This window comes from Gouania willdenowi, chromosome 7 (genome assembly GCF_900634775.1).
Source record: "Gouania willdenowi chromosome 7, fGouWil2.1, whole genome shotgun sequence".
Classification (NCBI taxonomy): domain Eukaryota; kingdom Metazoa; phylum Chordata; class Actinopteri; order Blenniiformes; family Gobiesocidae; genus Gouania; species Gouania willdenowi.
In genome coordinates, this window is record NC_041050.1 from 12,824,094 (window position 1) to 12,836,600 (window position 12,507).

General features: G+C 37.3%; 1 protein-coding gene across 5 annotated transcripts; it reads left to right on the forward strand.

The window, feature by feature from the left end:
• The first annotated feature begins 2,063 nt into the window (after nt 1–2,063).
• Nucleotides 2,064–10,002, forward strand: tspy (testis specific protein Y-linked). 5 transcript variants are annotated; one of them, XM_028453897.1, is made up of 8 exons: nt 2,064–3,350; nt 3,443–3,520; nt 3,602–3,719; nt 5,319–5,473; nt 5,674–5,750; nt 8,039–8,253; nt 8,515–8,559; nt 8,735–10,002. In XM_028453897.1, exons 1-8 carry the CDS (start codon nt 2,481–2,483, stop codon nt 8,773–8,775), a joined length of 1,599 nt encoding a protein of 532 aa, XP_028309698.1. In that variant the 5' UTR covers nt 2,064–2,480; the 3' UTR covers nt 8,776–10,002. The 5 variants fall into 5 exon arrangements, with proteins under 5 accessions (XP_028309698.1, XP_028309697.1, XP_028309700.1 ...); XM_028453896.1 differs by having other exon boundaries at nt 2,066–3,350; nt 8,036–8,253; XM_028453899.1 differs by having other exon boundaries at nt 2,067–3,350; nt 3,602–3,713.
• The last annotated feature ends 2,505 nt before the right edge of the window (nt 10,003–12,507 follow it).

Below are 12,507 nucleotides of genomic sequence, written 5' to 3' on the forward strand. Positions count from 1 at the left end.
TTGTCATTTTGGTCAATTTCCTTTTGTATGCGACAACTCACGTGTTACATACTCAGACAAAATATTACAGGTACATACATACAAAATATGTATGGTAAGTGAAGTCAAGACTGTTTTTATGTATTTCTTCAGGTAATAGTTTCTCAGTAGATACATTGTTGATGTTACTATTAAAAAATGCACTTCCATTAAAGTGAGTACTGGCTAAACTGGTTGTCATTTTTATGTCGAGACAGTGGGGGGTGTGGTCAGCAGCTGCTGAATGTAACTAATAAAGCAACTTATAATGTAACTGAGTTACTTTTAGAACCAAGTAATCAGTATAGCAACTAAGTTACTATTTAAAAAGGAGTAATCAGTAGTCAGATTACTTTTTTAAGGTAACTGTGGTAACACTGCCATTGTTAGTGGGTCCTGTCCTGATCCGACCATGAATAAGTGTATTGGGTGAAGGATTCAGATGTGCCTGTAGAGCCATGAGTGTTACATACTACATTGATTTTCTTACTACAATGGAGGGTGTGAGCAGACCTTCCTGTCCAGCATCAACCCATGGAAAGCTCCAATGAATTGAGGAAAACTACCCACACAATATGAATTTTAAAATCAAGAGCAAAGCCCCTTCATGCATTACCCCCCTCATTACATCCCACAAAATTATGTATGGCTCTACTAATTCTCAGTGTGAAGACATTGATAGGTCAGATATATTCAGGTGCAATGCCATGCAGCTTTTTTTTTTAATTTTGGAGATAACTGCACGTGTACATGTTTGTTGTTCTCATGTCTCTCTTGTAAAAGAGATCTCGATCTCAATAAGACAGCTTGTTTAAAAAAAAAATAAAATAAAATAAAATAGATTTAATGATATTAATAATTAAGACTTAATAATGATCTTGTTTGTATTTGTATTTTTCATTTTGATTAGCATTGCAATAATAATTTATGGGACTGCTTGTGCAATAATATGTCCAACCTTATATGCACTGTGTGAATGATAGTGTTCAAACAGACTTACATCTTGAAGTTACTGGCTCTTTTTAACAATTTTTTGATGCATATTTTTTATTTGTATATTCTTATCTAATTTAATTTTGCACTGTGTGATTTTCTTCTGCTATCCTGTTTTGCTACTGTAACACTAAATTTCTCCATTTGCGAGATGAATAAAGGATTATCTTATCTTATAAATACATAAATGAATAAATAAATATAGAAGCCATTTGCAACAAAATGCTGAGAGTTTTTCCAAACCCTGTTTGCTTCCATTTACACTAACATGGAAGTACAAGCCAACAACAACGATATGCATTCTTTCTTTCATTTTTTATAAAATTATTAATAATTATTTATGAATTAATGCTTGAATGTCACAAAACCCTATGCTTATATTATCAGGGTCAAAAGTAGAAGAAACTATATATTTTTTTTTAACATGTTTACAAATTTGTAAGACACAATACATCCAGATAATAATAGTGGAGTCAAAAAATCTGAAATGTTCATTGAAATAGGAATCTTGTTCATCAAATCGACAAACTTACAAGATACAAAACTTTTGCTGTTTTTTAATTTTTTATTATAATATCATAGTAGTGCATAACAATAAATAATAATAATAAGAAAAAACTATACCATAACTAAGTACAAACATTTGACAACTGAGATAGTCAAATTTACTTTGAATTTATTTCAATTTGATGAGTTAGGCACTCATTTTAGGCTGCAGGACACCAACAAAATAAAAATGATAGCAATTGTTGTTTTTATTAATTAATTAATTAATTAATTAAACAGGATATTTAAAAAAAATTAAAAAATCAATAAATGGTAATCTTTAAAAAAAAACAAAAAACGTGTTGGCTATATATATATAATTTTTTTTTTCAAATTACTGTACAGTCTTTTTTGCGGACTTTTTTTAATGCAATTTTACAAGAGATCAGCTTTTTGTTGTATGTTTAAAAACGCCTTTGCGTGCTTTGACGTATGTAAACTGACTGCGCAGTAAAGCCTCTGTGTAAACACACCTTTGCTAATGATTGGTGGAGATGTTTTAGCGCGGTGCGTCGCAGCCAATCAGTGCATTGTTTTTCTTTACGTCGCTACGCGGATAGTAAGCTAACGTGTAGAGCAAACACAAAACTACAAAAACAACTCTGCGCGTCGCTTCGCGGGACTAGAACACCATTTGGACTCATTGTTGGGATTTTATTCGTGGAAATGCGACGTGTTGGTTCCCGTGTACACACGAGAGTCGGGTAACGCAGCTAGCTCGTGTTAGCATTGCATCCAGCGTGCTAGTTATCTCACAGGCCGCGGGAAACCACTGGAGCTATTTCCTCCACCCAAAATGTAGGTAGAACCTGGACCCGATCACCAAAACACCCCAGCCTCCTCAGCGGTCAGCTCCACGTTATCACGGGTTTAAACTTACTACATCGGAACCGACGGCTTATCTAGCGTGTTAGCTAGCTAGCATGAGCGAGGTGACGGACTGCAAACAGTCCACTGAGTCTGCAGCTAAAAAACGGTGTACATCATCAGAGCGGGATGAAGAGAGCTCCATCCCCAGTAAGACCACCAGAGCTAACGACGGCTCTAAGGAATCAGCGGTGAGTGCAGAAAGCTGCAAAAAAGATGGTGAAACGGAGGGTGGGGAAGCAGCGGGGGGTCAGGGCCAGGCTTCACCGGGAAAGCACAGCTCTCAGCCCGTCAACAGCTCCAGTGCAGCCAGTGTCACCCACAAACATCAGCCATCAGATGCAAAGAAGAAAAGTCAAGTCCCGGATCAGCAGCATCATCACCCATCAGGGACTGGTGTCCAGTCCGACTCTGCAGCCATAGCAGCTGCTGAGGCTCTGGCTAGTCTCACTGGAGGTGATGGAGAGGACAGCAGAGAGACCCCCTGCTCATCTGAGAAGGTCAAACACACCAAACCCAAACCACGTGGGAGCCATAGAGTGGACTCTAGAACCCAGGCGGCAGCAGCAGACAGCTCCACCTCTATGCACATCGCTGACAGAGAGGATGCAGATGACCTGCCTGAAGCTGAGGATGGAGATGAGTCCTTGTCTGGATCTTCCTCCACTCCGAGCTCTTCTTCTTTCCCATCGGACAATGAGGACAATGATGATGGAGAGTGTGCCATTGTCTCAGTGAAAATGGCCCCAGAGATGAGGCAGTCGGTGGCTCTCCTCGCACAAGTCCAGATGAGGTTGGAAGCTCTGGAGAAGAAAAGCGCCCGGTTACACCAACGACTGGAGCAGAAGGTCAGCCGCCTGCGACGCCCACATCTGGATCAAAGGAGCTCTATAACGAAAACCATCCCTGGATTTTGGGTGACAGCTGTATCCTTGAAATGAAAAAGTCATTGTTTGATTTAAATCTGCAACTTAAAAACTTCTTTAGGAGTGTTTTCTCTTTAACTGCCATGTCTTAGTTGTTGAACCATCCTCATCTCTCAGCTCACATTGATGAAACTGATGAAGACGCCCTGAGTTACATGACTGACCTGGAGGTAACGCTTTAGTGTTATTTCACATACTGTTTTTGGCTGTCGGAACAATTCAATCATTTCATTTCATCTTGATTCCCACAGATTGAGACTTTCAAGAATAACAAACTGGGCTACAGAATTCGCTTCCACTTCAGACGCAACCCGTACTTTCAAAACAACATTATCATGAAAGAGCTGCACCTTGGGATGGGAGGTAAAGGTGAACCCAGGGATTCAGTCCACTTTGTTGTCATTCTTAATGAACTGAAATACAGTAGTACACTTTAATGTAGTCTTTAGTAGGGCTGAACAATTAATTCCATTTGCGATATTATTAATGCAGTTTTCTAATCGCAAAGACTGCAGTTTTTTTAAAAATTATTTATTTCTCCTGTCTTGTCTTGTCCTGTTAAGTTCAGTCCACATGTTTCATGAAACGTGAAGTTAGTTAGATATGTTGAAGAGGTAAAGCCACAGATTTGTTTGCTTGATTGTGGTAATCTGTGCTTTAAATTTTATATTTATTTAAAGTTTAAATAAATCTGAATATTTGTTTATTGTGAAACAAATTGATTTATTGCTTGTGTTCATTGAAAAATACATGACAAGAGGCCCTTGAAGAAAAAAAATCGCATATTAGATCACAATCGCAATATCGAGGAAAAAAAATCGCAATTAGATTATTTTCCAAAATCATTCAGCCCTAGTCTTTAGGCGCCTGTAATTGTGAAACATTTATTTTTGAATGTGGATGTGACATGTGAGCCACCCAGTGTCCAAACTCATACTTGGATTAGTGGGTCTAAAAGCAGGATTGAGTTTATTAAATAACAGTTCTTTATTATTAAGTATACATACAACAACCAAACTTATTTTAAATATATAAGTTGCATTTAAGATAATGATAATAAATGACAAGTTACCATAAATATGGAGGTAGATTTGTGTCTTTGTTATTCAATCAAAAAATGTTTATTTCAACCAAAGAAAAAAAAAAAAGTGTTCAAATGCAATTATTTGGGTCTTAAATATTTTTTTTTGCATTTGAGCACTTTTTTCCTTTGATAGAAATTATTTATTTTGGATTGAAGTGATTTTTGTTTTGATTGAAAAGTAGTTTATTTAGATTTTTTTAATTCAATAATAAAGACACAAATCTACCTCCATAGTTGAAGGGAAAATGTATTTTCTCTTAGAAATGAACTTGCACATTTCAAGGCTTAAATATATATACAGTACATGGCATCAACTAGCGAGACAACCATGACCTTAGCTGTGCTTTCATTACTTGTGGAAATGCACAAAATTGGAAAAAGCGCAATAAAAACTGGTAATGACAACACTTGAATTAAAAAAAAACACTCAAATATCACAAAAAAAAGTTTTTACACTTTCATGATGACATATTTTAGTGTTTTGATATTGAAATGTATCACAAAAGCGATATAGAAACACTTTTTCTGCAATTACAGGATGTGACGTACCTGGTCACATGACCACTTCTCTCCGAGAAAACATGGCGTGGTACGTGTGGACAGACGAGGAGACTGAGACATTTCTTAGCGTCAGACTTAAAAAAATAAAATATTGCTGCCACATTAGATGTAAAACAACAAAGGAATGCAGTGTTATAAGGAGGTTCTGCAGCGAAGTCACGTTAGATGAAATTTCACGAGAGTTACGAGGCTCCTGCCCAAAACAACCTCAATGGAAACACGTTCAAAGTGCAATTATACTTTGCCGAAAACTTGAGAAATATTGCTTTTATTTTGCGAAAAACTGTAATGGAAACCCAGCTTTTGTCTGTTAATGGTTTTAGGATCTCCAATGTCATTTTCCAACCCCATCCTGTGGCATCGAGGTCACAACCTGACGGCCCACAGCGAACCCAGGAAATCATCACGTGGCGTTTACGAGACCTTCTTCAGTTGGTTTAGTGACCACAGCAACCCCGGACAAGACGATGTAGCACAGGTACGCAGGATTTCACCCATAGCTTTGGATCAGTAATATTAAAAAAACACATACATATTTGTTCTGTATACTACGTCTTGTTGCAATCTTGATTACATGGTGTGTAATATAATAAGGCTGATTGTGTAGTTTGTTCTATGGAGATCATGTGACCACATGAAGTAGAAACTGATTGTGATGCTCTTTGTGCTGCTGTATAGATTCTAAAGGACGACCTGTACAGAGATCCTCTGAGATACTACCTCACTCCTCTCTGGGAACCGAGGGAGAACGGCAGGTAAAAACCCACCGATCGTTATCTGCATTATACAGTGTGATCAAGTAGGGGTGGGACGATATCCAACATTCACGAAATGAGACGATATACGATACTGGGCTCATGGTAAAGATACAAGATGATATTTTTGGAAAAAGTGAAAAGGCCAAAAAACCAGTTTGAAAAATAACTATTGGTATAACTTTTTCAACTCCAATAAAAACCTAGTAATTATAATAAAAAAGACTAATCTTTTTAAATGTATTTATTGAGTTACGATTATGTTGCCTGCATAGGCATCCCATACATTATATGTACATATCTTTAAAGTTCAACATTCCCCTCTATTCTCACTCAGAATTTTCCAAATAATGAAAGAAAAAAAAACTTGTGTTTTATCTAACACAATGTTGCATCTTTGTAAAATACATCAGAACAACCAAGTCCTCTGCACAAGGAAAACCAACATCCAACAAATCATTACTGTAATGATATTCCTTATGTACGTACGTTTTTTGTAACATGCATATAGGATGTAGTACAGTTTTATAGTAGTTTCCCCATATATCAACACATTATGTTAAATAAAGAAAAATGAACAAGAAAAACAAAATATGTAGTGCTGCCTGGTCAAATACTGGTACATGTTTGTCTTCGTATATTAATGAAATGCTTCTAGATAGTTTATTGATTTGAGACTTCCAACTAATTTTCTTATTCGGTATTATTCCTAAGAATGTATTTTTAGTTACTATCTCAATTTGTTCCCCATCTATTTTGATATTTTTACCGAGTTAAGTTTATTCCCAAATATCATCATTTTGGTTTTATCTAAATTCAATGACAGCTTATTATATCCAAACCAAGTCTGTAGTTTACTAATTTCTTTTATCACATCCTCCAGAACTCAATTTAAATTCTCTCCAGTCATAAAAACATTGATATCATTTCTTTGCAAAACGTGCCACTCTGCAAATAGAACGCAAAACAGACTGACAGCTCATGCCAGTCTAAAATTCAAACTAAATCATGTCATCATGATGTTCTTGAATAGAAAATTCCCATTTGTGCAAGTTTTTTAAAACATCAAACTAGAACAGTATACACAGCTCAGATATGAGATAAAGACATGTTCTTTTTCAACAGTATAATAACACGTTTACATTATGCCTCTCGTACCATCGATTATTTATCTTGTGATGTTGTGATATCGCAATTTCTTGTTGCAAAGTCTATATTTCCACCTCTACCAGCCAGGTGTATTAACCCTCTGGGGCCGACGGACGCACCAGTGCTTCATGATCACATGATCAATTTGAAGAGCCAATAGCGGAAAAGTGCAGCGTCCTTGGATCTGTGTTTCAGCCCGTGTCGAAAATGCGGATGTCAAACTACAAACCAGTCTTTAAATGATTTGACTGTTTACTTAGTGTGTAGTGAGTGAGATTAGAGTGTAGTGTAGTGTCTGGTATATTCGTTTATTGTTTTATATCAACACAATGAGGCAGAAATAATTTGTCTTTCCCTGTATTTATGATTCATACTTTTTTTGTAAATAGTTATACAAAATTGCCTGAGACATTGCTTACATTTCACTGTAAATAGCTATATATAACTGTTTTTTTTATTCATCTGGATGTAAGTTTCTGAAGTGTGTAGTTTAAATTTGCTATACAAGCAATAAAAATGATTCGTTAAAAATGTTTGACTTTAATAGTAAAAAAAAACCTAACTTTTTCTCTCTCGAATTTGAGTTTTTATAGTGGTTTTAGATCCACTGTGTTAATACAGTATGCCATATTAAAGACAATACTTCACAGTCACATTTGGGAGTTTCTCCTGAAAAAAATAATACCAAACATGCAAGGTTTATGGATCGTTTTACCTCACCTTTGTTCATTTCAATAAATGTTCCTTTTTTTTAATTGAGACTTGTACCATTTATCATCATTATTGTGTAATTTTTCTGATGTAAATTGAGGGAGCAAAAGTAGTATCAGCTCAAGAAAATCGGCACTCCGTATCGGTCATCGGCCAAGGCTGATGGAAAAAGAATCGGCATCGGCCCTAAAAAACCCATATCGGTTCCCTAATATGAAATCTAAAGGTAAAATCAAACGCAGTGAAAAAACAGCAAAAACGCCTTCGGCCCCAGAGGGTTAAATTCTGCATCAGTTTTCATATTGAAATGATAATCTATGTGTACGCGTTCATTGTTTTTTGATTTCAGTTGCAAAACAAAGGATGTTTTTACTGTTGGTAAAACTAAATGTGCATGTCTGTGTTTTCCATTTTCCCTCTGGTAGCAGCAGCACTGGAGCCAGAGGTGCTGACAATAGTAATGGAGATGAGTGTGTGGTTATCTCTGACTCGGACGAGGAGCCTGGAGGAGAGAGTGGTGAGGGTAAAACAAGCCCCTCTAGGGAGGAGGAAGAGGAAGGGGAAGATGAAGGAGGATGTGAGGAGGAGGAAGAAGAAGAAGAAGAAGAGGAGGAAGAGGACGATGACAGGGGGCCAAGTGCAGGTCAGTGTAAAATCAGAGCTCATCCAGCAGCTGAGACCACACTGATGCGTTTAAGGTCCTGATGGCTTGTGTTGGAGAATAGACCAATCAGAAGCCTTTAGTATTAAAAAGGCTGACGTGACGATTTGGGAAGTTCTAATTGAACGTTTCCAGTTACCGACACCTTTTAGCTTTCAGTGCACTGGGTTCCATCATAGTTCACGTGTACATGTATGAGGAATGCAGGTTAAACTGAATAGACGAGACGTCTGTTGTTCTCAGATGAGAGCCCAGAGGAGGAGGATGATGGAGAAATAGTGATCGATGGTAAGAACTCACTCTCACCAGCAGTGCTTCAAATTCACCACTGTCGGCCCCTGGGAAACCCCTCTGACTGTCGCTAGTTTTCTCCCTTTCACCTGAAGTCTTTTTTACTGACATTAAGTTTATGAACGTGTCTTTTTGTGCGTGCGTGTGTGTGTGTGTGTGTGTGTGTATGTAGGCTCTGATGACAGTGGCCAGGAAGAGGATGAAGCAGTTTAAGATGGCAGGAGGAGGAAACTGGTGAATGCCAAGGAAGTCTCCATAAGGACCAGGAGATGGAAGAGGATTCATCGACTAACAGAACAGAAAAGTTCTTCCTGATGTTAGTCAAATTTATGCACAGAAATATTGGCTTTTTGTTTTTATACACGTAACCAATTTCAATCAGGGTAAACTGTAATAATAAAGCCAAGGCAGTGTGTTTCCCCTCTATTTTCTACTGTGACTTCTTTTAATTTTTGGTTTTTAATTTATCTCTTAGGCATCAAATGCCAATCAGTCCTTCTAAATAATGTTCCTCTGATGCATGTGGAACACGGTAAGAATAAAAAAAAAAAACCAGCCTGCACGTGTAGGTACGATTTTAAACACTGCCTCTTGGTGGCAATCCTTTTTGCATTACAAAGTAGTTCTTTGTAAAGATCGTGCTATGAACTTGGATGGCATTATTGGCAGTGAACTTGCAAAGAAAAAAAGCTTTGAGAATTTTACAAATTTCATGTCACGAGCTGAATCAAAATCAGTCCAACTTAAAAGTACTGAACCAAATTATGTTCTCAGGGATATTCAAGGTGGAAGTTGTGTTGAAATAATTTATTTCTAAGACATTTACACTCTGGTCATTGTTGTGTATAGAATAATGCATATTCTGTCGTAGTGAATAGAAACGGCTATTTGAAGTCCTCCTTTTACCACATGCTCTGTATTGTTACTCACCAACTGACCTTTAACTCTGTTTTCCATGTCTGCGGTTCTTGCTTAGTATCACTAATGTTTTGGTGAATTCCTGCATTTCTGTAACACAGTCCTACAGCAAATAGTCTTTTGTTAGATTTTAAATTGATTTGCTTTTTAATTTGATTATGTGGGGTATTTTTTTTTTAATGTAACGTGTTTAAAATCCAAATTTTCTTTTTAAACTGTTGTATTTATTATAATTTTTTCCTTCATGTCCGTAATATAGCATGTCTGAACACAACATGTACAACAGGATGATTTCGTTGGTTCCCAGGCTGTTTAAAGGAAGTAATTTATGGTGCGAACTCGTCAGTAAATGCTCGAACCACAGCCACATCTTGGGGTTACACTGTTTATGTATTTGCTTACTTTTATTAGCAAGTAACTTGTAAATAATACATTAGGCTTGTCTTTTGTATAAGACATCTGTGTAATCCATGGAGGAATTTATCAAACACTCTGGAGTTTTTACAAAAAAAAAAAAAAAAACATGATCAAGAAGGCTATATTTTGTGTGCTATGTTTTTATAGAAGTGCAGTTGGATACTATTCTTTTGGTTGCTCTTGTTAAATTTGTTTGCTTGAAGATAAATGTCCACCTTTTGGTTTCAACCTAATAAATAGAGACTTGTTTCACTTTGTGTAAAATGTGTAAGATGTGTAAAACAAATCAAAACAATGAATTATCACAATGGACAGAAAACCAGACATTTATGTACAAGAATCCAACATGTCACATAATTTAAAATTTTGGGTTTGTTGTCATTTTTCTCTATTCATGGAGGAAAAATACTTTTTTGTATTATGCGTTGAGATCCAAAACAAAAAATGCTCTAACAAGCATCTAATGTATCAAACTCAAGGCCCCGGGGGCTAAATTCGGTCCTTTGAGCATCCAATTCTTCTCGTAGGGGACTGGAAACATGACAGAGAAAACTTGAATTATTGTGTACGTTACCCTCCAAATACTCAAAGTCAAACTCCACAATATTTGTACAGCTCAGTTTTCCCTGTGCTTATATCGCTTGCTGGTAGTTATTTGCTAATGTCATTGATAAAATCCAGCAATTTTCTTCAAATTATTCCACAAAATCAAGGAAATTTGAGTGAAGATCCTACAGGGATTGATATTAATCACTTATTGCTTGGGTTTTATTAGTGCCTTACATTTTTTACTTATAAATTATAGAAACAAAACTTGGGCACTTAACTGATGAAATTGCTCGTTTTCCTGCCAATAATCTTTGGCCCACTTCAGATTAAAATGCTCTAGGTTTGGCCCCTGAACTAAAACGACACTTGATTCATCCAAGCAAGAAAATTTGAGCATTTAAAAACAACACAAATGGTGAACAAACCTGCCACTTTTTGCTGTAAAGAGAAGATGATGCATTGTGTCATCGGGGATTATGTGCCAAACATACATACATCAATTGAGAAGATCAGATGACAAGAAGTTGTAAATTCCCCACAAAAACACTGAGATCTGGAACTTTCCCCCCTTTCATCCTGCTTATTTAACAGGACAGTGGTCAAACAAGGAAAATACCCCCTTTCTCTTATTTCTGAATCCAAGTACCCCCTTTGACTACACCATTTGGCTTAGAATATTAAAAAAAAAATAACTAGAGCACAATGATGGAATGAATGAGTGATAACACATTTTAAATAATCTAATTTTTTTAATAAATGGAGTGGAACCATTATAGTTTTTAAAATTTTCCATCATCTCCCACCTTGTGTGAGACCAAGACTATTCAGTTCATGTTCTAATCAAGATCATTCCCATCATCATTATTATGGGTATCACTTTTAACTAAAAATAGACAATACAAACCTCATATTTTTAATGCTTTCATCTGTTAACTTGCCACCATCTCTCTCTCAAGTACCTCCTGTAGTGCGATCGCGTACCCCCATTTGAGAAACACTGCAATAGGGGGTCTCCTTAAGTCTATCCCAGCTGACTCAAAGCAGGGCACAGGACCTGAACCCAGCACTGAGGCTGTAATGTCAACCTTAACCATCAACTGGCTCACTATTTCCTTTTTGTTGCATGGTCCAAACATGAATGCCTTTACATTGTTGGTTGAGGTCAAACCAGAGCACCATTGTAACAGACACAAGGGAGAACATGCAGACTTCATGGAAATCTGCAGCCTAAGGTCTAATGTCCTCTTGCTGGAATGCAAACATCTTCTCCTCTGTCATCATGTAGCCGTGGTGATGTTAACAGGATTATGTTGTGCAGTGAAGAGCCACTTGATGGCGTTATAGTCCAATTTATCACCTTCTCTATCTTCTAAGGTAGAAGAAAATATTTAGAGTATTTACAATTTATAATCAGATTTTATCGCCCTTACCACTGCAATCGTATTGGACAAATCTGTGACTTGTTAAAGTAAATCCATTAGATTTCACATTTTTTGTCAAGTCAGATGGAAAATGTGACTTATGGCTGAGGGTGCACGGTGGCTTAGTGGTTAGCATGTCTTCCTCACAGCAAGAAGGTCCTGGGTTCAAGCCCTGGGGTGGACTTGGGTCCTTTCTGTGTGGAGTTTGCATGTTCCTCCGGGTACTCCGGCTTCCTCCCACAATCCAAAAACATGACTGTAAGGTTGATTGGAGTCTCTAAATTGCCCATAGGAGTGAATGAGAGAGTGAATGGTTGTCTGTCTGTGTTTCCCTGTGATGGACTGGCGCCCTGTCCAGGGTGTACCCCCGCCCAGCGCCCTATGAGAGCCGGAAATTGGCACCGGCAGACCTCCGCGACCCTGTTAAACGGGAATAAGTGGGTATGAAAATGGATGGAGTTATGGCTGAGTTTTGTTTTTCTTTTCTTTTTTCTAATAGTTTAAAGTCTCCAATAGGACAGCAGTGTCTGGTATCACTGACAGTGTGAATGTAGCACTGCCAATGGCCTCCAGGAAGACATTTTTGGACAGGCCCAGACAAAGGAACAGCAGCGCTGCTGCATTGGTACACTTAAACCCC